At 49.0% G+C, this 21,946-nt stretch overlaps 2 protein-coding genes across 6 annotated transcripts; one reads left to right on the forward strand and one right to left on the reverse strand.

Annotated features, from left to right (window-relative positions):
• Positions 1 to 1,419: 1,419 nt before the first annotated feature.
• Positions 1,420 to 15,470, reverse strand: DRAXIN (dorsal inhibitory axon guidance protein). 4 transcript variants are annotated; one of them, XM_056330972.1, is made up of 8 exons: positions 15,281 to 15,470; positions 14,811 to 14,890; positions 7,828 to 8,306; positions 6,289 to 6,476; positions 5,637 to 5,748; positions 5,191 to 5,280; positions 4,855 to 4,944; positions 1,420 to 2,813 (listed from the first exon to the last, which is right to left on the reverse strand). In XM_056330972.1, the coding sequence occupies exons 3-8, from the start codon at positions 8,282 to 8,284 to the stop codon at positions 2,701 to 2,703; spliced, it is 1,050 nt and encodes a 349-aa protein (XP_056186947.1). In that variant the 5' UTR covers positions 8,285 to 8,306; positions 14,811 to 14,890; positions 15,281 to 15,470; the 3' UTR covers positions 1,420 to 2,700. The 4 variants fall into 4 exon arrangements, with proteins under 4 accessions (XP_056186947.1, XP_056186948.1, XP_056186946.1 ...); XM_056330973.1 differs by lacking the exon at positions 14,811 to 14,890; XM_056330971.1 differs by lacking the exons at positions 14,811 to 14,890; positions 15,281 to 15,470 and adding an exon at positions 11,317 to 11,989.
• Positions 15,471 to 15,522: 52 nt separating this feature from the next.
• MAD2L2 (mitotic arrest deficient 2 like 2) lies at positions 15,523 to 21,754 on the forward strand. 2 transcript variants are annotated; one of them, XR_008820651.1, is made up of 10 exons: positions 15,523 to 15,601; positions 17,457 to 17,508; positions 17,743 to 17,861; positions 18,380 to 18,451; positions 19,336 to 19,436; positions 19,558 to 19,652; positions 19,763 to 19,836; positions 20,853 to 20,945; positions 21,256 to 21,504; positions 21,605 to 21,754. XR_008820651.1 is itself a non-coding variant. In XM_056330979.1 (9 exons), the coding sequence occupies exons 2-9, from the start codon at positions 17,469 to 17,471 to the stop codon at positions 21,295 to 21,297; spliced, it is 636 nt and encodes a 211-aa protein (XP_056186954.1). In that variant the 5' UTR covers positions 15,523 to 15,601; positions 17,457 to 17,468; the 3' UTR covers positions 21,298 to 21,754. The 2 variants fall into 2 exon arrangements, 1 of the variants encoding a protein (XP_056186954.1); XM_056330979.1 differs by having other exon boundaries at positions 21,256 to 21,754.
• The last annotated feature ends 192 nt before the right edge of the window (positions 21,755 to 21,946 follow it).

The raw sequence follows: 21,946 nt of genomic DNA on the forward strand, positions 1-21,946 counted from the left end.
AGCAGCACTAAAAAGCTTTGCTACATTCAGAAGTGGGATGTATTTGTTGTAGAAATGTTGCCCTAGGGTTTTATATCACAGGCTGGTATTGCATTCTACACCTTAGCATGTTATTTACTCAACAGCTTTCCTTTGCACTGCAATTGCGAAGTCAGTAGTTGATCTGGCTGATACATAAATTGGGTTGTCTGATTCTTTTCACACTGCTGTGGCTGTGCAGCATGTGCCTGGTGCTGCTGCTCACCCTTTCTGCTTCACCTCTGCAACATCATAGTTTGATTCAGAAAGAACGAATCTCAGTCATGGGCTCTTTTTCTGAAACTCCAGTGTGAACAATCAATCCAGTAATCCTGTGACTTGATTTATAAAAATTAACTCAATTTGTACAGACCTTACACATTTAACTAATCCCACCAATCAAGAATGATCTGTTCTTTATATTCACAGTTAATAGCAAACCCAAAGCTGCAAAAGCAAGGGCTGAAGAAGCAAGCCTCCTTTTGGAGTCTGAAAGCTGTGGCTTAAAATTCAGACTTGCTGCTTAAACCTGCTTGTATTTCACATGATTTGCACCACAGCCTTGCCCAAAACACTGCCCAGGATCCTACAAGGATTTTGTGTATTGTATGGGGCAATGAATACCTGGATCACCAAGGATAAAGACCCCTGCAAAATTTCCTGCTTCCTTTCAATTGCACAGTTCCAACCATATCTCAGTTGCTATACTGGAAAGCAGTGTGGTATCAAAACCTGGCTTTGATAATGGCTGTGCACGTGATTCTCATCTGGTGTCACACAGACCAGGGTTTGAGAGCTCTGCCATTGACTGTGATCAATTAAGGCCTTTTTCCCTTTATGCTTCCACTGACAATAGCAGTGCCAGCACCACCCACTATTCTGTATCTGGGCTGAGGGTGAGGCTGCATTTCTCTCTCTGGGTTAACAAATTGTACCCCTGCTGCCATGGCATAGAGCTGGAGCCAAACCACCTTTCTTTACTCCTGCCTTTTGGGCTAAGACTGTAATGCTGTAAGCAGAAATTGAAATAGCTACATCCATCCCAGTGGCAGGTTTTGCCTAAATGCTTCTTTACAAATTCCTCCTTTAGTGTACCTCCCAGCAGTGCAGGTGTATGCGGGTCAGAACTAATATTGTATTCATAATGTATCTCTGTAGTCATGACTGGGCACTCGTCACATTAGAGGCATAAACTATTATGCTAGCAGCATTTGAGTGAATATACAATGCACTAACATTACAACAGAAACAGGAGTGCAAAATGGAGATTTGCCTACCTAAGTGGAACATGGAGTTTTAGGGAAGCAGTATAAAGAGGAGTCTGACCACAGCACCAGGATTAATATTTCTGTTCCTACAAAAAGTGCTCCAGGTTCTTGAATATAAAAGGCTTCAGAGCTGTCTCTCACCAGAAGCTAAAGTATTGGGGCATTAACAGTAGAAGAGAACATCTTTACCAGCTAACACTTTTACCACAGGTAGCTTGTGTTGCTCCAATGTATCACTGAAGTCAGTAATATAAAGAAGTTTTAAACATCTGGATGGCTATACCGGGCAGAAACTGATTGTTAGCTGCAATTTGAGTGAGGATACAGGGAAGCTTGGATCCTCAATTTGGGTAGAGAAATTTTCCTACCCAGTGGCACAATTGCTCTGTGTCATCAGAGCTACCTGCTGGCCAACTCCCCTGTAGGCCTTTTTGGCTCTTGCCACATCCTTAGGTGCAGTCAAAGAAGTGGAAGAGTTGCACAAAGGCTGTCTATCATATCTTTATTTACATATCATGGAAACACACATGCAACATGTCACAGGATTAACTACAGTGGAACAGTCTGTCCCTAACTCCTGTTAACCAAAAACTTTATTTTTGGCTCACTAGGAAAACTATCACTTCCCCAGAAAGCTCCTAAAAATAATCATTAAAAATAACAGACTTGGAAGGATAACTAAATGAGTGAGAGCTGCAGGCTGGGATGTCTTGCCACATCCTTGCAGAAACCAGGTGGTTCTCTGGAAGCAAGAAAGGAAGGAAGGAGTGGGACTGGGTGGTCCCAGAGAAGACAGGTAGGAAGTGGTAGGGCGTAACAGCTAGGGAATATCTGTCTGTGCATGAACAAAGGATTGACAAGAGCTCTGTCAGAGGGTCCCCTCCCACCTAGGCAGCCAGCTTCCTGCTGATCCCATCTGTTTCCCGATTCCCATCTTTGGTTCCACCTGGAAGCTACAAGTTTCCTATCCTCTAGGAACCTCTGATCTTTAAGGAGGATCTACCTTTCTTCTCAAGCAATAATTAAGGGGTAAAGTTTAAGCTCACATCCCCTTTGACCTGAAGGATCTTTCATATCTTGCCTCTGTTGAGAGGAGGAGATGAAACTGCAGAATGTTTTCCTGCCAGAACCATCAGAACAGTAGTCATGATCATCTCTTACTAACGGGGAGAGGGGGACCCAGCTCAATGGCAGGAATGTGCTGAGGGAAGGGAGCGGGGGGAATACAGTCTTGGTATGAAAAAGGCTGAGGCCACTCTATTTATAATTAACATGAGCTTCAGTCTAGTTGGAACCTGGCACATTCGGAGCCTGCAGCTTCAGTCATTTGCTTGACTTTTTCCTCTAATTCTCATTGCTAGGTATGAACAGTTTGACCCCAGCTCCTGACCATCCAGGCAGGAGTCCCACCCTCCTAAACATTAATGAATGATCCCTGCTCTCCGTTGGCCGATTCAGGCTCCACGCAGCGCCCTTTCCTCCGGGTCACTCTTCGGTTCCGGTGGAATTTGGCATAACAGCGTAGCCCTATGGAAAAGACATGCATAAGTGAGCAGGAGGGACCAGGGCTCACTACAGCAGCTGACATCAAACAATTAGCTCTGAGCCTCAGTTTGTGACAGGGCCGGCTGCTGTGGGGACAGTCCCGGGGCTGGGAAGCCTGGGCTGTGTCAAATGAGGTGGCAGAGAAACACCTCACATGGGCAGGGCACATTGCTTTCTGGGCCCTGATATTCTGTTTGGCTCACGGTTCTGGTTTGGGCTTCATTGGCTCAGGCAGGTTTCACTGGTTTTTTGAAACACCAATGAATTATCCTGATTGTTTCCAGTCATTTTATGGAAGCCCTGCTTGGTTTCCCCCTATTACTTCCCATTACTGTCTAAGTGATCTCTCCATTGGGAAATTACTATAGACTTAAGTGCAGCAGCAATGGCTAGGGAGCTCCCCTTGCTATTTATTTCTCTGAATCTTTGGGAGAGGAGGGAAACGACTTTGAAGCATTATTACTAGGAGGTCTGATCCAAAGCTCACTGCTAATCTCCTTCAGTTTCTCTGGTTTTGATGCTCAAAGTGGAGGGTCTGAAGGAAGCTATCTGACATAGCATTGATGAATACTAAGGGGGTGGGGGGAGGCATTTTATTTATAAAAAATATGAGTACATATTCTCCCATGGCAGTGGAAGGCAATGGGAGCCTCTGGTCAAGGTAACTCATTGGTTTCTGGCACTGATAGATTTATGTTTCGGTCTCTGTTATCTGACTTCGTTACACTAGAATGCATAGCTCGTTGGGCCAGACAGGATGCAGCCTATGTGTAAATAATTCTCATGAAAGCCCTGATTTTCAACAGCCCAGGATCTGGTCACTGGAATTGGCAGGGGCTGATTTGATCATCCTAGAAACTGCAACTCTTTCTACTTCCAGAGCAGGCAGAAGATAGCAACAGTGCCAGCACCCCCAAAGCAGGGGAGGCTGAGGATTTATAGCTTTTATAATGAGACAGCCCATAAACTGTCCTTGAGTACTCGTACACGGGAGACCTGGCCAATGTCACAGGTCACTGAGCAGCCTTTTGGAGTGCATGTCTCTGGGCTATGTTGAGACTGGCTACCTTAAAGCTGGGTTTCTGCCCCTCATTATCAATCCCCCCAGGGCAGTCTGGCCTCCCAGAAGGACAGCACACAAGATCAGAGATCTGCTTTTATCTAAGCATCTTGTCTATCTTATCTGGACCCTTCATCTCTGGGGATCTTTTTAATGCTACAGAGGATGCACATTTGGCATCAACTTACAAATAGTTCAAGTATAAAGCAGGGCCAGGGGCAGCCCTCGTTAGGCTTGCAAAAACAGTTTTCTAGGCTGATCTGTCAGAACATCACATCGTCTCTGATGAGGACCTTGAGGTGTTACACAACACGCCCAAGGTGAAGACTATTGTTTAACGTTGCAACTCCAGGAAAGCAGTCTGTTTAACTGGTTAAAAAGTAGGTGAATGACCTGGTCAAAGTCACTAGGTACCTAACACAGGTCACAAAACTTGGCAACCCGAGTTTTGTTCTGGCAGAAAAGACCCAGTGGCTGGACCTGATCCTGAACATGTTTAGACTAGAAGAGTGCCTTTCAACATCTTCATAATGCAATGGTCTGTTAAAGGCTGCTGTGGATTCTTCAGAAATAGTTTTAAGAAACAAGAGTCTGTGTCATGCCCACGCCTATGAAATTGCTATAAGTTCAGTTGAAATTAACTCAGGAAAGCCATATTAGGCATAATGTTAGGTAAAACAAGGGTAGTGGTCCATTTTTGTAACCTGTGATACTTGCAAACACCATTGAAGTGTTAAAATATTGTGGCTTCTTCTGTTAGGCTTGTAGATATCAGGATTTTTGTTTTCAAGAAAGAAAACAAGATATCCTGGATGACTCAACGGTCACATTGTGAGTCAATGGCAGGGAAAGGCTAAGAGCAGCAGAGCTTGGCTCCTATTTTCACGAACAAACCACTATCCCAAGTCAATGCAGCCAACTACAAAGCCAGCTAGAAGAGAGAGAGCAAAGAACTGAACTCACCTTCAGTGCACATACAGTCATCGTAACATTTGTTGTTAAGGCCTCGATTGTGTGGTTTGCAGAGGTGTTCACGCAAGTCACAGCAAGAGCCTGCAATGCAGAAACAAGGGTCAGCACAACTCATTTATCCCCTTCCCTTGTAGGGCTACTGATACCCATGACAGTGCATTGGTACAGACATCATCTGTTCCCACAACACGCCTAGAGAGCCTTTGCCCTTCCCTCTGCATACCACTTCCTATCAATATTAGAAATCAGGATACTTGTATTAGAACATGGGCTGAATTTCAAACAATCTTGTGTTTGGAGAAATGACTCTACCAAGCCGATCCTCACCTGGGAGGCAGTCAAGGTGATGATCACATGGCTCTCCTTCAGCCGTCACAGTTTCATTTCCACTGTTGGGGCTCTTACTGCGCCGTTTTTCTAAGGAAGAAAACAGATGCTGATAGAAAATTTCATGCTACTATTTTTAGTTGGGAGACCATGTAGTTCCAGGGTAAAAACAGCTTCAAATTTCAAGAGTTTGAACTCTAAACTTTCATAGTCTAATCTCCTCCCTATTTCTCAACCCTCCATCTATCATTTCTCCTCTGCCCTAAAACTATGCATCCAAAATGAGAAACAATCAGAAACTGAACACAAAACACAATCAGCATTGTGCTTTTTCTCTCTTTCCCCACCACTATGATCTCACATCCTTCAGCACATCTGCGAACACTAACCGTGGGACAAGTCTTACAGAATGGTAATTTGGGAAAGAGGACAGGGAGGTTTAGCACCTTTCTTTTTAGCAGATGGCCACATTTCTGGTTTGAGATCCTCATAATCTGTCCAGTCAAAGAGTGCCATATCTAGGGTGGGCATCACATCCCCATCTTGCCTGAGGCGGGCCTGCAAACCACAAGAAACCAAACAGACAACAGATTACGCTTCTGTAGTGACACTGAAGTCTTAGCAAATTTTTCTGGTGCTTTTAGATGTTCAGAAGCCTTTATGATCCCTCCGCTCCTGCCTCATCTTGTCCACTGGGGATTCTTGGCATCTCATTTTCAAAAGGGAAGAGCTTTCCCTTGTTGCAGCTGAAGGCAAGAGGGAAGTTTCCACTGCTTCTATGTGAGGACAAAAGGTGAGCAAGGAGCATTAGGACATGCTGCCTCTCCAGCCACATGTTCCTGCTGCCTCTCTGGTCCTTGAAGCTGAGTGAAGATGGCTAGCTAAGGGAGAGGTAGGGCAGGGAAGAGAAGCAACTAAAGGAACCATTTATGAAGATGAGGTGTTTAGATGTCTCCAAGACAGAGAGCTGTCTTTGAGGGAGGGCTTTGGTGTTAAGCAAGCACTTTAACTGGAAAAAAACCCCAGAAACCGGACCTTATCTGCAGGAGATTTCTGTCGGTGTCAGAAGTACAGTGCAGTTACCAGCTGTCTCTTTACCTGTGACCGTGGTGATGTGGCTGGAAGAACAGGAGGCTCTTCTGTGGAAACAGCTAGTTCTAGTGCAGTGATGAGGAGCATGGTGGGAGTCAGACTTGTAGCTTCCTCTGCCTGAAGGTTTTGAAACTGTTCTTCAAAGCTTTCAGGTTTCTTGTACAAGGAGCTTGGCCCAACATCAGGAGTCTTCCCTGCAGAGGGCAACAGGTACAGTAGCATTAGCTTTTTCATCCCTTTTCTCCCTGTGTGCCATAGATTTGAGTGAAAGGAATTCAGATTTCATCCAGCCACTGGCCAGTGTTCCACCACCCTGAGCTGCTGTTTAGACCAGTCATATGCTACTAAATTAACTTGATAGGCCAGATCCAGAGTATATGCATCTTGATTTTTACACACTTAAGTGTGTAAAGCGTGTAAGATACATAATCATACCTTCTTGAAGATACGTCTATCTCTTTCTTAAGTAGTAAAGGGTTTCTTCTTCTGGTCTCAAGAGTCCAAAATGCACCTGTTCAACCATTTTTAAACCAATGGATTAAGCTGCTGCAAATACCTGTGAACACACCCTTATTTGATTTTAGTAGTGGGTTATTTCAATTTAGCTCAAGTCAGGAACTACCTAACCTGAAAAGAAAATATCTTCACAACCTGATCCCTGCTTTTCCAAAGTATTAATTTAAATATAGACCTGAAGTTAAACCAAAGAAACAAGTCCTGTTTTGTAGTCTGAAAATACTGCTTCAAAACAGCTTTGTTCCATACTCTTCTATATTGCTCAAGTCGTTTAGTCAATCCCCCGAAAAAACAATAGAGTTTTCTTACTGATGCAGGGAGGAGTGATAGCTGGGACTCAGGGATACTGACACCCAGATTGTCAAATAGCATAGACTGACAAAACTGCCTGGCTTTCACAGAACTAAAGATTTACCATTACCACACTGAGCATACCATACCACAGAGACACATACCCACAACTTGACCTGCAAAGGAAAGCAGTCCCAGTCAAAAACAGGCAACATTTTGAAGCAATTAGTGCAGTATCACATATGCAAAATGTATGTTTTTTTGTAGCTCAGCATAAATGTAGACCAATACAAGCTCTGATGAGAGGAAACTGACTTTCAAGCAAAGTAGGGGTTTTGTATCATTTGTAATTCTGGTCATGTTTTGAAGTCAGTGGAGAGACTAAGCCTGGCTTAGACATGTTTGCTCATAAATTGAACCATTTGCTAAAAAAGCAAAAAACTAAAGCAGGCCACCCCAAAACAACCCCTCAGGTCCTAGGAACTTTCAGAGTCCCCCTGTAAGGCAAACCAGGTCATTTTCACAAAATTGCAGCCAGCAGTAAAAACCTCTGGTTCTGGAGTTCCCCTTTTTTCTTGTGCCTCTTTTGTTTGGCAGATTTCTCCCCAGAGCAGGCACAGATCCCACACCCTCCACACACCCATGTGGCTCAACCACAGCTGCATCTTCTTGCCCTCATACAAGTGACACTCATTTCCAGGGACCCAACAGCCTCAGCTTCCCCTGGAGCTCAAATACCTCTGTGGTGTTTCAGCCTGTCCCTGCGGCTGTGTCGGCGATGCTCTCGGTTCTGCTTCTTTCCTCTCTCAGACCCAGGGGACTGGTTCTCCCTCTCAGGATACGGGAACTCAAACCCCAGGAACACATCCTTATTCTGTTTCAGGGCTGCTGGCTGTCCCTCTGCCGCCAGCTCTTCCACACCTGGAGCTCCGCTACCCATTCTGAGAGCCTCTTCCCCAGCCAGCTGCCCTCTAGAAGCCACGGCATGGACCCTCTCTTTCTTGGCCAAGCCATGCTTGTGGTGGTGTCCACTTCTGGGCTGCTGCTGCCACATCTCTTGGTTCTGAAGATGGTTGTTGTTCTCTGGGACATTTTTGAGCTTTGTGCCAGGGTCCAGTGAGACTGCAAGACTGATGTCGGAAAGAACCAGCACACACAGGAAGAGGAAAGGAGAAAAGGTGGAAGAAGTTGCCATAATCCTGGGTGCTCTGCCTCACCTGCAATTAAAAAATAAAAGAGGAAAAAGAAAAAGTAACTGACTTCTAGAAGCTGTAAAGGCAAGCAAGATTCAGACTTAGGATACTTAGATGAAAACAGTTATGCTGTCCAGAGCTGGAATGGAGTTTTTCCCTCCTTGGTTACCTCCTCCTTTCCCAACCCTGGTTACAGCAGCTGAGACACACGTGCAGGGCCTGCAGGGCTGAAAGGTCCCAGTTTCATGTGCAAATGAGGGCCATCAATCAGTAGGACATTTCCCTTTGATTACTCACAAGCCCCCCTACCCTCCCATTCACAGCCTACCATCTGAGGGGCTGGGGAGGCTGGCTCCTGCCAGCCACAGCTCCGGAGCCGCCCGCACAGCACCAGCTGTCTGGCTAGGGCTGCTTGCTGCCAGGTTGGCATCCTGGGCCTGGCTGGCACGGGCCCCTCCTCACAGCTGGTTTCCTTGCAATGAAGATGTCAGGATGAACAGAACTGGAGGCAGATGGTGGCCTCACAGGACCAGCAACAGCCCTGAGCAGCTCAAGGCAGGGAGACATGTGCATGCACTCACATGCTGCTTCAGGGTAGCTGTAACTGGTCAAGGGAAAAAAAACACACTGGAAATTTTGGAATGATACCTCACAGCATAGCAGAGAGACAATATCTGCTGCTGTCAGCAGAACAGAGGATGCTGATCTAAAGATCAAGGGGCAGGGAGGCAGTCTGAGTTTTCTCTAGCTTGTCCCACTTTCCTTTCTTGACCCTGCACAGGTCACTTCAGCTCACCCCACCAAGGTGAACCTGTCACTGCAAGAGGGCAATTTAAGTCCAAAGAACACTGAGACTGAGTCCCTCAGCACAGTGGCTGCAGACTGTTCTCATTCATTCTGCTTCACTGTAATATTTTTGAGGGTCTTCCTTCATCCCTGTATTTGTGTAATAAGACATGGCTTTGGGACACTGCACAAGTCAGTGCTTTCTCTAAGTCATTCTCCCCTGTCCTTTCCCACAAAAAGGGGAAAGGGTTTTTTCAGCATTTCCAGTGCAGTCTTTCACTTTGGGGTAGCTTTCTTAGACTGTCTCTCTCAATCTGGGCAGCATGAAGGCATTCTTAAAGCCAAGAGTTCCCTGTGACACTGACTGTCAGAAAACCAGGCCTATGCTTACATTTGAGAAATACTGTCACAAAGTTACAGCCACAGCTCTTCACTCAACCTCCTCCCCATTTTTCCTGCACCCAAGCCCCCAGCTGCACCTCATTTCCATCTGTCTGTTCACCAGCTGAACTGTATTGCTGCAGAATTACAACAGCTTGTACTCTTTCCTCCACACGCTTCGCTGCTCGACCAGCCATTGTCACCTGTGAAGGGCAGCAGGTAACATCCTTTGAGGCCAATCTCCATGCCTTTTTGTGGAGCTGACAGGACACACCCTAAGATAGCCTCGCTTTCCTTTTCTTTCAGCCTGGGACACGGGTGGAATGTCTTGAGTCAATGATAACTCTGCCATCATAGCAGCCCCAGCCTTGTAGAGCATCTGGGGAGTTGAGAGGGAGATGTCTTCATCCTCTTAACTGAAAAGCCTGCTCACTCACTCACTCACCAGACAATTCTGCTTTTCCAAGATTCATCTCTGTTATTGCTCAGAGCCCAGGAGCAAATATTCAGTTCAGACCTCCCCTGGAAAGAGGTAGGCAGCACAGGGGCCTTCTCTTTAATGCAGTGTCTGAAAAGCAGGTCTTTCTACTGGCCACAAAGGACAACAAACTCCTACTTGAGGACTGATTTGGGAGGTGCTGCATAGCTCATTTGCTGAAGGTGTAACACTATGAAGTGGTATTTTATTGGCAGCTACCTGCAGCAAAGGAAAACCAGACCAAAAGCTAAATCTATTAAAACAACACTTGAAGTCCTGCTTTAAAACCAATGGAACAAATAGCAACCAGGCAAAACGCAAGCTCTGCATCCACAGTCTTTGTTTTTTCCTAGGATTTTCTGTTTAAGAACCAGGCAAACTAGCTGGATCAAGGCATCACTCAGAACAACTCAAAGAGCTAGACACAGCATCTTACCTTTTCATCTGTAGGCAAAATACCAAGAGGAGAGAACAAGTGCAAAGAGAGCGCGAGGCAGCTGTCTCCAGTCTCACTCACAGAGACACAGGCCCTTTGATGGTGAACCCGACAGACAGATTAGCTGCAGATTCTGGTTTTCAGCAGGAGCTAGGAAGCAGCTAAATGCTGCAGGGCAGTTAAACAAAAGGTCTGCTTCAAAGTGTAGGGGGCATTTATTTAAGCTGCCTAGCTGTCTTGTTGGCATGACACAGGATGAAAATGCAGCTAGAGCACGTGGGTTGCCTCGTCTCTGCACTGGCTGAGAGGGCAGGCTAACATGCTGTGTTCCTGTGTCACTGGGAGTCTTGCGTTAATAATGCAGATAAGTACCTGTACTGCACTATTGTCCAGGGAGAGCTGAGCTGTCCACCAAACCAAAATGGTGCATGGACAAGTTTGGGTACCTTGGGTTAATGTAACACTGCTGTCCTAGAGGCGCAGAAGCCCCAGCCTTCTTTTATCCGCTTGCTTCCATGCCCTGATCTATCTTTAACGTCAGAAACCTCTTCCTACCTCCTTCCTTTTTCTTACCCTACAGAAGCCATTAAAGTCATACTTCCAAAAGGCAGCTAGACAGCACAACAGCATCCCTGGTACCCCTTAGTGCTCAGGTTCCTCAATGTCTGAGCACCCAAGTAAATTCCACCCTCTCCTCTGCAGGACCACAGTCCACAAAAGAAGCCCTGGGTTTGTTGCTGTAGGTGACAGTAATGCTCTCACACTGCTGAGGCACCCTTTCTCCAAAAGCTGAAATTCTGCCCTGAGACCTATGCCAGGCAGAAAGAAGTCTGACTTTGTGAGGAGATGCTTTTCCTACACTGATCTAAACCAATGAGTTTAAATTATGAGTTCAGAATCCATCCTCTTCTTAGGATTTGTATATTAATAAAGGAAATAGCTGAAGTACTTACCAAGTTAAGCTACCCCTGTAGTTCTTCACAACGCCAGACCTGCATCCTCCTTGCTCCACCCACAGCCTTGCACTTCCTTTATATAACCCCAGGATTACAAGCCACCTGCCTTCTGAGGTAGCAAATCTGCCTACTAACAAGAAAATGTGCGAAGCACAGATAAGGTCTGAGAGCTACCTAGGGTGCCAGCTCAGGGCTGATGAGTGAGTTGCAGTGCTGTCTCTCAGCTGCTGTTTCTTATCCATTTCGGGTTAGTAGTGGATGGTCACAATCTTGTACGGGAAATTGGAGGTGGGAAGGGGTTGCATCTTGGGTAACTTTCCCTGTGGGCAGTCTCCTCCGGACTTGTGATAAAATTGCTATTACTCAGCTCTCCGCTTGTAATTCTGCAAGGCAGCCACAGACTGAGCAGATACACAGAAACTCAGGCAGTCCTATAAATAGGGTTATATCACCTTGGCTCTGAAATAGGCTCTGAAACCGCTCCTGCTGCATTTGTTTTGTATTTGACAAAGCAGGAACTTTGTCTACATATTCAGATTCAGACATTTAGATTGTCTACATATTCAGATTCACATATCTCACTTAAAACATGATACCTGACAGTTCTAGCTTTAACTTTTCACATAGGTTCTTCATGTCACATCCAAGAGGAACAAAACTCTTGGACCCAGAAATAGAGAATATCAAGATCCTTTATCACCCCAGAACACAAATGATGCAGTTTGTATGCTCGAGGGCTGAACCAAGCTAGACCCCAGCACATACGCTGGGCCAGATTTGGCTCTGATAAGCTCAGACTTTGGCAGGCGTGCGTAAAGATTTCCTGGGCTCCAGACAATCCCAAGCTGCAGCAACAGACAAACTGTATGTGCATCTACATGGGTGTTGTGTGTATGCGCGTGTGTGGCAGGGATGAGGATGATAGACAATAAACCCAGTTTTGTGTGCCAGGCTCCCTGTAAATAAGCCATAGGGTGATGGATGGGCTTGGGAAGGCCTGAAGCAGAATGGACAGGGTAGGTTCTATGGTGGCTGACATGCAGAGAGCTGGCTGGAGCCAGGAGGATGGCATTGTGCAGATAAATGAGATTGCACTTCCCTGCTGGGTCTCTTTCCATCTGTTTTTCTGTTTCTGGAGGCAAATGCTGGGAAGCTTCACAAACAATCTGCTAAGAGACCTTCCCATTTCAAAGGGGTCTCTCCCAGCTTTCTAGGGTCCCCAAAAGCAGATAGGTAATCTTATATGCACCCTTCTCTTTTCCTCCCCAGGGCAAAAGTAGTAGTACTTTTTCCTCTCCAATATTTCTTGCACACTCACATAGTAAACATTTTTTTTTTTTGCTGCTGGCCCAAACATCCTTGGGATAACAGAGCAGCAAAGTCCTCGGCTCACAGGTCTCCAGTTCTTTTGGGTCCCTTTTTGGAGCTGCCCTCCTTTCTAAGGTTTCCTGTATCCATCGTCACCTTTCCTCCCTACCTTGCCATTCATATATATCTGACTCCACAGTTTCCTTGTCCCTCATGACTCTGTTTGGTGGGAGAGTTCCCCTGTGCAGATATTTAGGCTAGGCTACTCGAATCCCACCCCCACCCCCCTTTGAAACATCTGCTTTTGTTTGCCTGTGTTTTTTTCTCTCACAAATTCACTAATTGCACTAACGGCACAAGAGACAGAACATAGAGATTCAGGCTTGCAGGGGGTTGAGTAGTAGCTGTAGCTGCCCCTGTGCTTCCACAAAACATCTCTCTGGGGCAACTCGTATCCAGTGGCTACTGGAAATTCGTTGATGGTCTAGAACTGGGGCTCTGTTTTTGCTGACCCACTGGCGCAGGCAATCCCTTCCCCTCACCAGGCAGCCCTGGCCGACAGACTGCTCTCTGCCCTCCTAACCACTGAGGACAGAAGTGGTTTGTTCACGCAGCACGACCTGGGGAATACCTTTCCTGCAGTCCAGACTTGCGAGTAAGCTGGCAGCTTGTACTTGCCACAGTCACTGCTAAGCTCCAGCACCCTGGCGCAGATGAACAGCTTGCAAAGCCAAGTCACTATGTGCCTCGCGCCTTCAGCCTCAGCCATGCCACCCTTTCCCCTGTGCCTACCCAGACCTGCACAGAGAGCTTCGCTGTGCTCGGTGTCCGGGTGTGAGCAGGGAGCGCGCAGCACCAACATCCTCCAGGGACCGAGCAGCCCAGCGAGTCCCGTATTGAAGGGGAAGAGGGGCACATGCATGAATATGCAGAACCCTCTGCTCTGCTTCCCTCTGGGACTTCACGGAGTGGCTGACACAGCCATCATAGGCGACCTGCTATCAAACAGAGGCTACTCTACCCAATAATGAGATTAAAATAGCAATGAGTCTGAGATTAGCATCCAAGATATAGTCGCTTGCTGTCAGCACAGCAGAGGAGGCTCTCCAGTTTAATGCACAATGCTTAGTGACAAATGAGACACAATCAATAGAAAAAGGTCATTGCTCACCCGGCTGGAAAGCACCCGCCAGTGTGACAGGGAAGAATGGGGGCAGATTTGGTCCGATCTTCGGGGTTGGGGGCGGGGGGGGACGGACGGACGGGACGGAGAGGGGAGAAGTGGATGTGTCCCGACTGGCAGAACAGTTAGGCTGTGCTTTCAACATTTTTCCTTGCATGTCATTCTCACTTTGAACCAAACGTGTAGGATTAATGCCTCCTTCTGTAAGGGAGAGGAGATGGGAATACAAACCCATTTCCATTAAACCCTCTGGCTGACGGAAGACTTCAGGTGTGAATTGGATAAATGTCACTTAAATCCTACATGATGAATTACTAGCTGTAACAAACCATTAACTGATGCCAAATTGATTTAATTCAGAAACGAGATCTCACTTCTATCAACAGAGGAAGAGCAGAGAATCACCGGTGGGTACCCAGGGGCTGGGCGCACGGCAGCGCGCGGCTCTGCCAGCACAATGACTCGGTGGGAAAGGCTGCCCTCGCCCCCGGGCCACCGGTCCCCCAGCTCTGGCTCAGGGCCAGGGCACCCCGGGGGTGGGCGAGGGGCTCGGCAGCCACCTGCGGGGGGGCGACCTCTGTCCGAGGCGACTCGGCTCCCCGGGAGGGAACCGCGCCTCGGGAGCTCGCGCGCAGGAGCCCCTGAAGCAGCCGGGACTCGCAGCAGGGTGGCGGGACGCGACCTCCGAAGCCCCCCCGCACCCCCCCTCCCACCCCCGGACGGTGCTGCCCATGGCGCCGGGGGGCAGAGCCCCGAGCCCGCCGCCCGCGGGGCTGCCTGGAGGCACCGCGCACCGGCGCTGCCCGAGCGCGGCTGCCAGCGCCCGGCAGGACCGGGGCGGCGGTGCTGGGGGTCCCCGTCGCCCCCAGCCTTTGTTTCCCGCGGGGCGCACCGAAAGTGGGAAAGCGCCCCCCGCCGCTCCCCAGCCCCCGCGAAAGCAAAGGGAAAGGGGCTGGGAAGCGCGCCCCCCGGCCCGGCGCGGGGCGCCAGCGCTGCCTACCTGTCGGGGCTCCGGGGGCGCGCCGGGCCCGGCGGGCAGGGCAGGGCAGCGGCTGTGCGTGCGGCGGGAGCGCGGGCAGGCTGCGGGGCAGGGGGTGTTCAGACCCGGCAGGAGGAGGGGGAGGAGGAGGAGGCGGAGGAGGAGACAGGGGGAAGGCAGTGGGGGAATGTGGAGGAACTGGGGACGCCGGGAATCCCGGGGGAGCGGGGTGCATGGTGCGGGCGGAGCGGGGCTGGGAGGGGCGCGGGATGCTGCGGGGGGTGCGGGACAATGCGAGGGGCGCACGGTGCGGGGTGCCCGGTGCGGGGCGGGCGGAGGGGTGCGGGGGTGCGGGGTGCGCGCTCCCGCGGGGCCGGGGCAGGAGCGGTCCGTGCCCCGGGCGGGGACCGGGCAGACAAAGGCCGGAGACAAAGGCGGCCCGGCCCGGGGCGGAGGGGGGGTGTGGGGTGTGCAGCCGGGCCCCCGCTCACCTGCGCCGCACGGCGGGGCGGGCACGGCGTCCCCGCTTCCCGCAGGGCCCCCCGCGCCGTACGGGAGCGGGGTGGCAAACCGGACCGGGGCCCGGCGTACCCCCCTCCCCGCCGCGACGGAGGGGGTCTGCGGCCGGGAGCCCGCGGGGGCGGCTGCGGGGGGCGCGGGCGCGGCGGGGACCGGTCCATGCCCCCGCCCCGCCGCCGCTCCTCCCGCCGCCAGGGGGCGCTCGGGCCGCCTGCCGCTCTGACGTCACACGCCCGCGCCGCCGCCCGGCCACCCGCGCTGGCGCCGCGCGTGTGCGGCGGTAACGGGCAGCGGTGAGGGGCAGCGGCGGCCGGGGGGAGCCGGGGCGGGGCAGCGGGCTCCCCTGCGGGCGGGGCGGGCGGGTCTAGGCTGTCACGGTCACTGGGGATCCCCGGTAGCACGGAGGGCTGTGCTGAGGGGAGCCCTGTTGCGGGGGCAGCGGCTCGGGAGTGCGGGCCGGAGCCGCGAGGCGGGGCCGTGGTTGTGGGGCGCAGCCAGGTGACTGCTCTGGCGGGGGTCCGTGGGGGGCAGCTCTGCGTGAGGGGGGTGATGCCTGGGTGAGGCCGTGGCCCTCAGCCTCTGCAGACACCGGTGGTTACGCTGCTCCGGTACGGAGCGTCTGTACAGACGGAGTCACCGCGGCTGGGGTGCTAGAGAGATGCTTCGGTATCTTAAATTTTATTTATTGTAGCCAATCGCTAGTATTCCAGGCAGTCATTGTATCCAGTGGCAAGGTTCTGATCTCAAAAAGGAGAGGACAGTAGCTCCCTGTTTTGTGAAGGCTGAATTTACTCTTTGTAGGCCTGAAAACCGTGGCTCGTTGCAGCAGACGCAGGCTGGAACCTGGGGGCTGAGCGGCTGGCTGGGCCGCCTGCGGCTTGCCGGAGGGCTGTGCGAGACCCCGGTGTTCCCAACGGAGCAACACGGAGCAACACGCCCGGTGCTGCGGCGGCACTGAAAGACAGGGTTTAGGAACAGTGGTGCTGCCGTTAGTGGTTGGTTTGCATGCACGCAAGGAGTATGGCTAAGGCAATGACACAAGACTTGTTAAAATAGAAAATTATACACACAGTAGCTTGAAATGTGTAAGGCCTGGGCTCTACCGTGTAAGCGGAAAAGAAAAAGTTGAACGGCCAGCTGTTGGGTTGTTGGCACACGATACTCAATTTGGTACAAGGATGTGCTGCCCTTTACAATTGTCACAAATTTCAGGCTCCCTGGGGGAGCGGTCATGACATCAACCTGTCAGAGCTCAAGCAGTGTCTGGGTGATGCACTTAGTCATGTATTTTAGTTTTAGGTAGTCCTGTGAGGAGCACAGAGTCTGACTCCATGATCCTTATGGGTCCCTTCCAACTGAAGATATTCCGTGAACCTGCGTGAGAGATTCCACGTTAATTATGCAGCTGTGCAGGGTTTGGTGTCCCTGGGAGTAGAGAGAGACTCTGGAGCTGGTGGTGATGGACAGCAGATGAGAACCTGTGTTGTGTAGTGTCAATGGAAGATGTGGATCCTAGCCCGAACAAGCAATGTTTCACGGTGGTGTGAGACTAAATCCATAAAACTGAGGAGTTCTTGTGTCATAATTGGACATAGGTGTTAGAAAAGGGGTATGGTCCAGTATGTTACAAGAACACTTGTGTGTTTTTTAAAAAAAAAAGTATTCCTTGTGCTACTAAAAAGCGATTGTCTAAACTTTCCTGTGTCTTAGGAATCCTGAAGTCTCCAGTCCTAGCAAAATGTATCAAAAAGGGAGGGAGAGAGTGAGGAACTGTGAACTGGACAGCTTTTTGCTTTTTTTTTTTTTTAATTAAAACCCAGGTAAAAGCCCCAGGAATTAAATTACTCATCATCTATCAGTCTGAGGTGTGAGCCAGAGCACAGCAACAATGCCATCTTTGCACTTTTGCAAAGTTTTTGCACCGCAGGTGATTTCTGACGATGTATCATTGGTTATGGAGGGTGCTTAAACCTTACACGTGGGCCCTGCAGATTTGTCGTGGCAGTGTTCGTAGGCTTGTGAGTAAGCACAGAGAGCACTTTGTTGGGTCTGAGCGCAGCAGCACTAGGGAATGGATGGCTCCGTGAGCTGACTGTGTTAATAATACAGGGGCCAGAGGATAAACGTTGCTTTTGTGATTGCTTTCAGGTTCTGGGAAAGATGACCACTCTCACGCGGCAGGACCTTAACTTTGGGCAAGGTAATGCTTTTGCTGAGCTGCAAACCAGTATGCCTGCAAGGCCTGTCGGTGCATGAGCTCGTGGGATTGTTGGAGGGTTGCTCTATCCCTAAACTTCTGCAGCTAAGGGGAAGCAGGTGAAATTTATGCGGGGAAAAATGCCTTAAAAAAAATAAAAATTCCTACGAGTACATGGTATTACTCTGCACACTTCCCCCCCTCCCCTCTTCAGCATCCTTTACTTTTGTTTTTCAGTGGTTGCAGATGTTCTTTCAGAATTTCTGGAAGTCGCTGTGCACCTTATCTTATATGTCAGAGAAGTTTACCCTATTGGGATCTTTCAGAAGAGGAAAAAATACAATGTACCTGTCCAGGTAGGAGATTTTCCTGGAAGCTGACAGCCACGTGGACAAGCAAAATAGCAGGGATCAGTCAACACCTGAACAAACTAAATCACTTGCAGAGTTTGTTTTAATGTGCAAACTCATTTTTGAAGAGAACTTAGTTCCTGTCAAAAGGGAAAACAGCCCTGTGGCTGAGGATACAGCTGTACTCATGGAACAAGCAGATCATGGACAACAGTAGTAGAAGGCTCCCCCAGCTATGTGCAGTAAGGTAACATGAAAGCATGCTTCCTGGGAAGTAGAGATGGTTGGAATATACTATTCCCAATATAGTGCAACTGTGTGGGTACAGTGATCTGCCTCAGCTAATTAACCCTTCCATGAAAGAGTTACTGGTTTGAATTGGCAACTCAGTGGTGAAAAATGCTATTTGAAATGTGACTCAAGTGCCTGGTAACACCCTGGTGCTTCTGTTTAAATCTTGCCGTGTAGCATTCTCCTGGTTCACGTCAGAATGCAGCTCTGACTGTTCCCTGTATTTGCTACAGATGTCCTGCCACCCGGAGCTGAACCAGTACATCCAGGACACGCTGCACTGTGTGAAGCCACTGCTCGAGAAGGTAAGGTTATATCAGGGGCCTGGCAAAAGTACTGCAAGTGGGTTTGATAGAAAGTAAGAGAACATAAATACTGCCTTCTTTACAAATTAGCATATACGATATACTAGCTGATAAAGTTACTAACAGAAATAAAAATAACATCCATAAACTTACTTTGCAGTCGAGACCCTGCCTTACTGCTGATCGTTGGCATTTAGTTGCATCCAATACATGCACCTGAGGATATATATACATCTATATATTTTCAGTTAATCATCCTACATGTTAACTTAATGTTCTGCTTTTGAACATTTTAAGTGTGAGCACCTGTCTGGCAGAATAGTTGGAGTGCTTTGCTGTAAGCCAGCAATCAAAGGCAGTTTCAAACTCTAGGTTTTGTAAGAGAAAGGTGTGACCATATGAAACATTTCCAGATGTAGGATGCTGGCAGATTTTGTGTTCTCTGCTCTTTACAGACAACCCTAACGCACATTTAGAGACTGGAAATAGGTCGATTCTACATTGCGGTGGTACAAAGCTGCTGTATTTGGCCATCAGTCTAAGTGTGTCTTAACTTCTTCCTCATTGTACGTTCCTGAGTGATGCAGTGAGATGGCTGTACATTTTCTCCTTTGTTCCAAAACCGTATCTAGAGAAGCATACTGTTTAGTGTACTTCATCTCCCTGGGCCTTCCTGATAAGCCAACATCGAGCAAAAAGTGGCTTTGCAAAAGCATTTTTTTCTGGTCAGCAAGAATAATCTGACAGTGCTCAGGCTTTGGATAACTGCTGGTGCTCTGAGCCACAATAAGTAAGCATACTCCCAGTTTACCAGAAGCATGCAAAGTGCACTGGGGGTAGAAGACAGCTTGTTTTAAGGCAGGTATTTTTCGATCTTCTTGCAGAATGACGTGGAGAAAGTTGTAGTTGTAATCCTGGATAAAGAGCACCACCCTGTGGAGAGATTTGTCTTTGAGATCACCCAGCCACCCCTCCTTTCCATTAGGTAAAGTTTCCCTTGCTGCCTGCCCAGGGTGTCCCACACCTGCCTCTGCAGAGCTGCTCTGGAGGCAGCTCCAGGCCGCAGCGCTCTGCTGCATGCCAGTAACATGCTGTCTCCTCAACAGTTCAGAGTCCCTGCTGTCCCATGTGGAGCAGCTACTGCGTGCCTTCATCCTGAAGATCAGCGTGTGCGATGCTGTGCTTGACAACAACCCCCCAGGTAGACGTCCACGGAGCCCAACCGCGTGGCATTGCTTGACTTAGACAGTAGGCAGCGTCCGACCCTCTGCTGGTTGTCCCCTGCTCTGGAGTCTCCTGTTTCTCTTGCAGGTTGCACCTTCACGGTTCTGGTTCACACACGGGAGGCTGCCACACGGAACATGGAGAAGATCCAGGTGATAAAGGTGAGTGATTGTGAGCAGCCGAGCAAGCTGCAGAGCAAAGTCTGGAAGTTGCAGAGTTTTGGCCTCTCTAAGGCTAAGGCCACTGGGTGTTTTGAAGTTTGCTTCACATGATGCACTTCACAACTTTGCTATCAGTATGTTACAATGGTTCCTGCTGGTGAGGTGACTGAGCACATTCACCACACGCTGGCCACAATTGCAGGCAGTAGCTGCTTCAATGTCTGACCAGATTGTAACAATACTTCCCACACAATGCCTGCTCAGCCACTTGAAAGTACTCTGACATATAGGTACTTGAATTTCATCAACAACAAAAAAAAGCCCTTGTCCCACATCCACTGTGTGTGGGTGGCTGATTCTTTGTAAGTAGCAAGAAAGACTAAGATTCAACTAACTAGCAGGTTTGGGGTACACAAAGACATTGGATCTTGATGATAAGTGGGTGCAAATCTTTTTTAAAGCAAGATTACTTTTTTTAAGAATCCTTGCTTAGGTGCAGGGAAATGTATGTCCCCTGAGCCAAGTTGTTTTGGGTGTCCTGCACAATAAATAAAGCTAGTGAAGTGTAAATTGTTTCAAAATGGAGGTCTGCTCTGTACTGCTTAGTAATGGAAACTGGTAGTGTAGTAGGCCAGCCTTTAAACTTGCAAAGCAGGACAGAAATCCACGCTCTTGAGTGTTTTGGAGTTTGAGTTAAATGCTGGTGTAGCGAATAGAGCATGCTAGCTTAGGACAGCTAAGAGTATCCTTTAAAGAAGTGAGATGTCACCTTTGGAGTAAGTACAGCAGGTTAACATCACAGTTTGATGCTGTAACCGAAGATAATTATACAGAGTCTCAGGGCCACGCGTGCAAGTGTTAAGTTTTGCTGTTACGAAAGGTTTGAGTTACCCATTTTTCCCCTCGGCCATTAGATCTCTCATTCACTTAATGCTGACCTAGTGCTGAGAAAGAGCTCACCTTACAGCGTCTGCCAGCCCCTCTGCAAGTAAAATGCCTTCTGTTCCTGCCCCCAGGATTTCCCGTGGATCCTCGCTGATGAACAAGACGTGCACATGCATGAACCCCGGCTTATTCCCCTGAAAACAATGACATCTGATATCTTAAAGGTGAGCAGAGCGTGCTGGCCCAGGAGGTGGCTGAAACCGCGTGTAGTTCCAAGCTTTGTCTGCTCTGACACCAGCGCTGCGGTTTTCTTTAGGGCGACCGTTTTAATACTGCTGAGCAGTAGCTTAGTCTTGCCAGTGCCTGTGCCAGTAACCAACACAGGGCAAGGCTTCTCGTAATAAAAAGGGAAACGGGGTTATGGGAGGAGGTACAACCTCTTCCTGTTCAGCCTGTTGCAGACACTTTTTTTTTTTCCATTCACCAGTACCCACTGGATATAAAATGGAACTGATGCTTGCTTCTCTCCTCCAGATGCAGCTATATGTAGAAGAGCGAGCCCACAAAGGCACTTGATTTCAAATCTTCCTTGCCTTCAAGCCTCATCTGATCTTCCAGTGGAATAAGATCTCTCACAAACCATACCTTGACAACTGTCTCTTCAGCTGGCCTTCTGGGTGAATGTAGAGCAGCTGCTGCCTCTTTATTTCAAGTGCTCTTACCACTGTATATAGAACTGACTTGGAATGTGGAGCCAGAGCCTGTTCCCATGTACATTCATGTGTGAGTATAGGTTTTGTTACCGTGACCCCCTGGGGGCAGGATATAGGTGACTGCAGCGTGCAGCTCGTGCTTTGTACAAATCTAGTTCTCACCTTAATAGGGCATCTCCATTGCCCACTGGTGGTGATACACAGCGATCTGTTACGTGCTCCGCTGCAGCAATGGACTCGTGCCGAGGGTGAGTGAGGCCTTACGTAGTGTCTGTCCACTGTGACTGTCCTGAGTAGTCTTCAATAAATATTAAATTTTACCCCAGCTGAACCAGGCTGAGTTCTGTCCAAATCAGCCTCCCCCCTGAAATGACGAAGTGTATCTATCTTGTGTGGAGCTTTCTGTTCCATGTGGGGCTTCCACCACTTTTCCGTACCTTTTCTGGAACACATTGGAACCTGACAATCCCTACGAGAGCTTCTGCAACCTCAGCCTCTCCCCTTCCTGTGGG

The sequence above is a fragment of the Falco biarmicus genome, chromosome 3 (assembly GCF_023638135.1).
Source record: "Falco biarmicus isolate bFalBia1 chromosome 3, bFalBia1.pri, whole genome shotgun sequence".
Taxonomy (NCBI): Eukaryota; Metazoa; Chordata; class Aves; order Falconiformes; family Falconidae; genus Falco; species Falco biarmicus.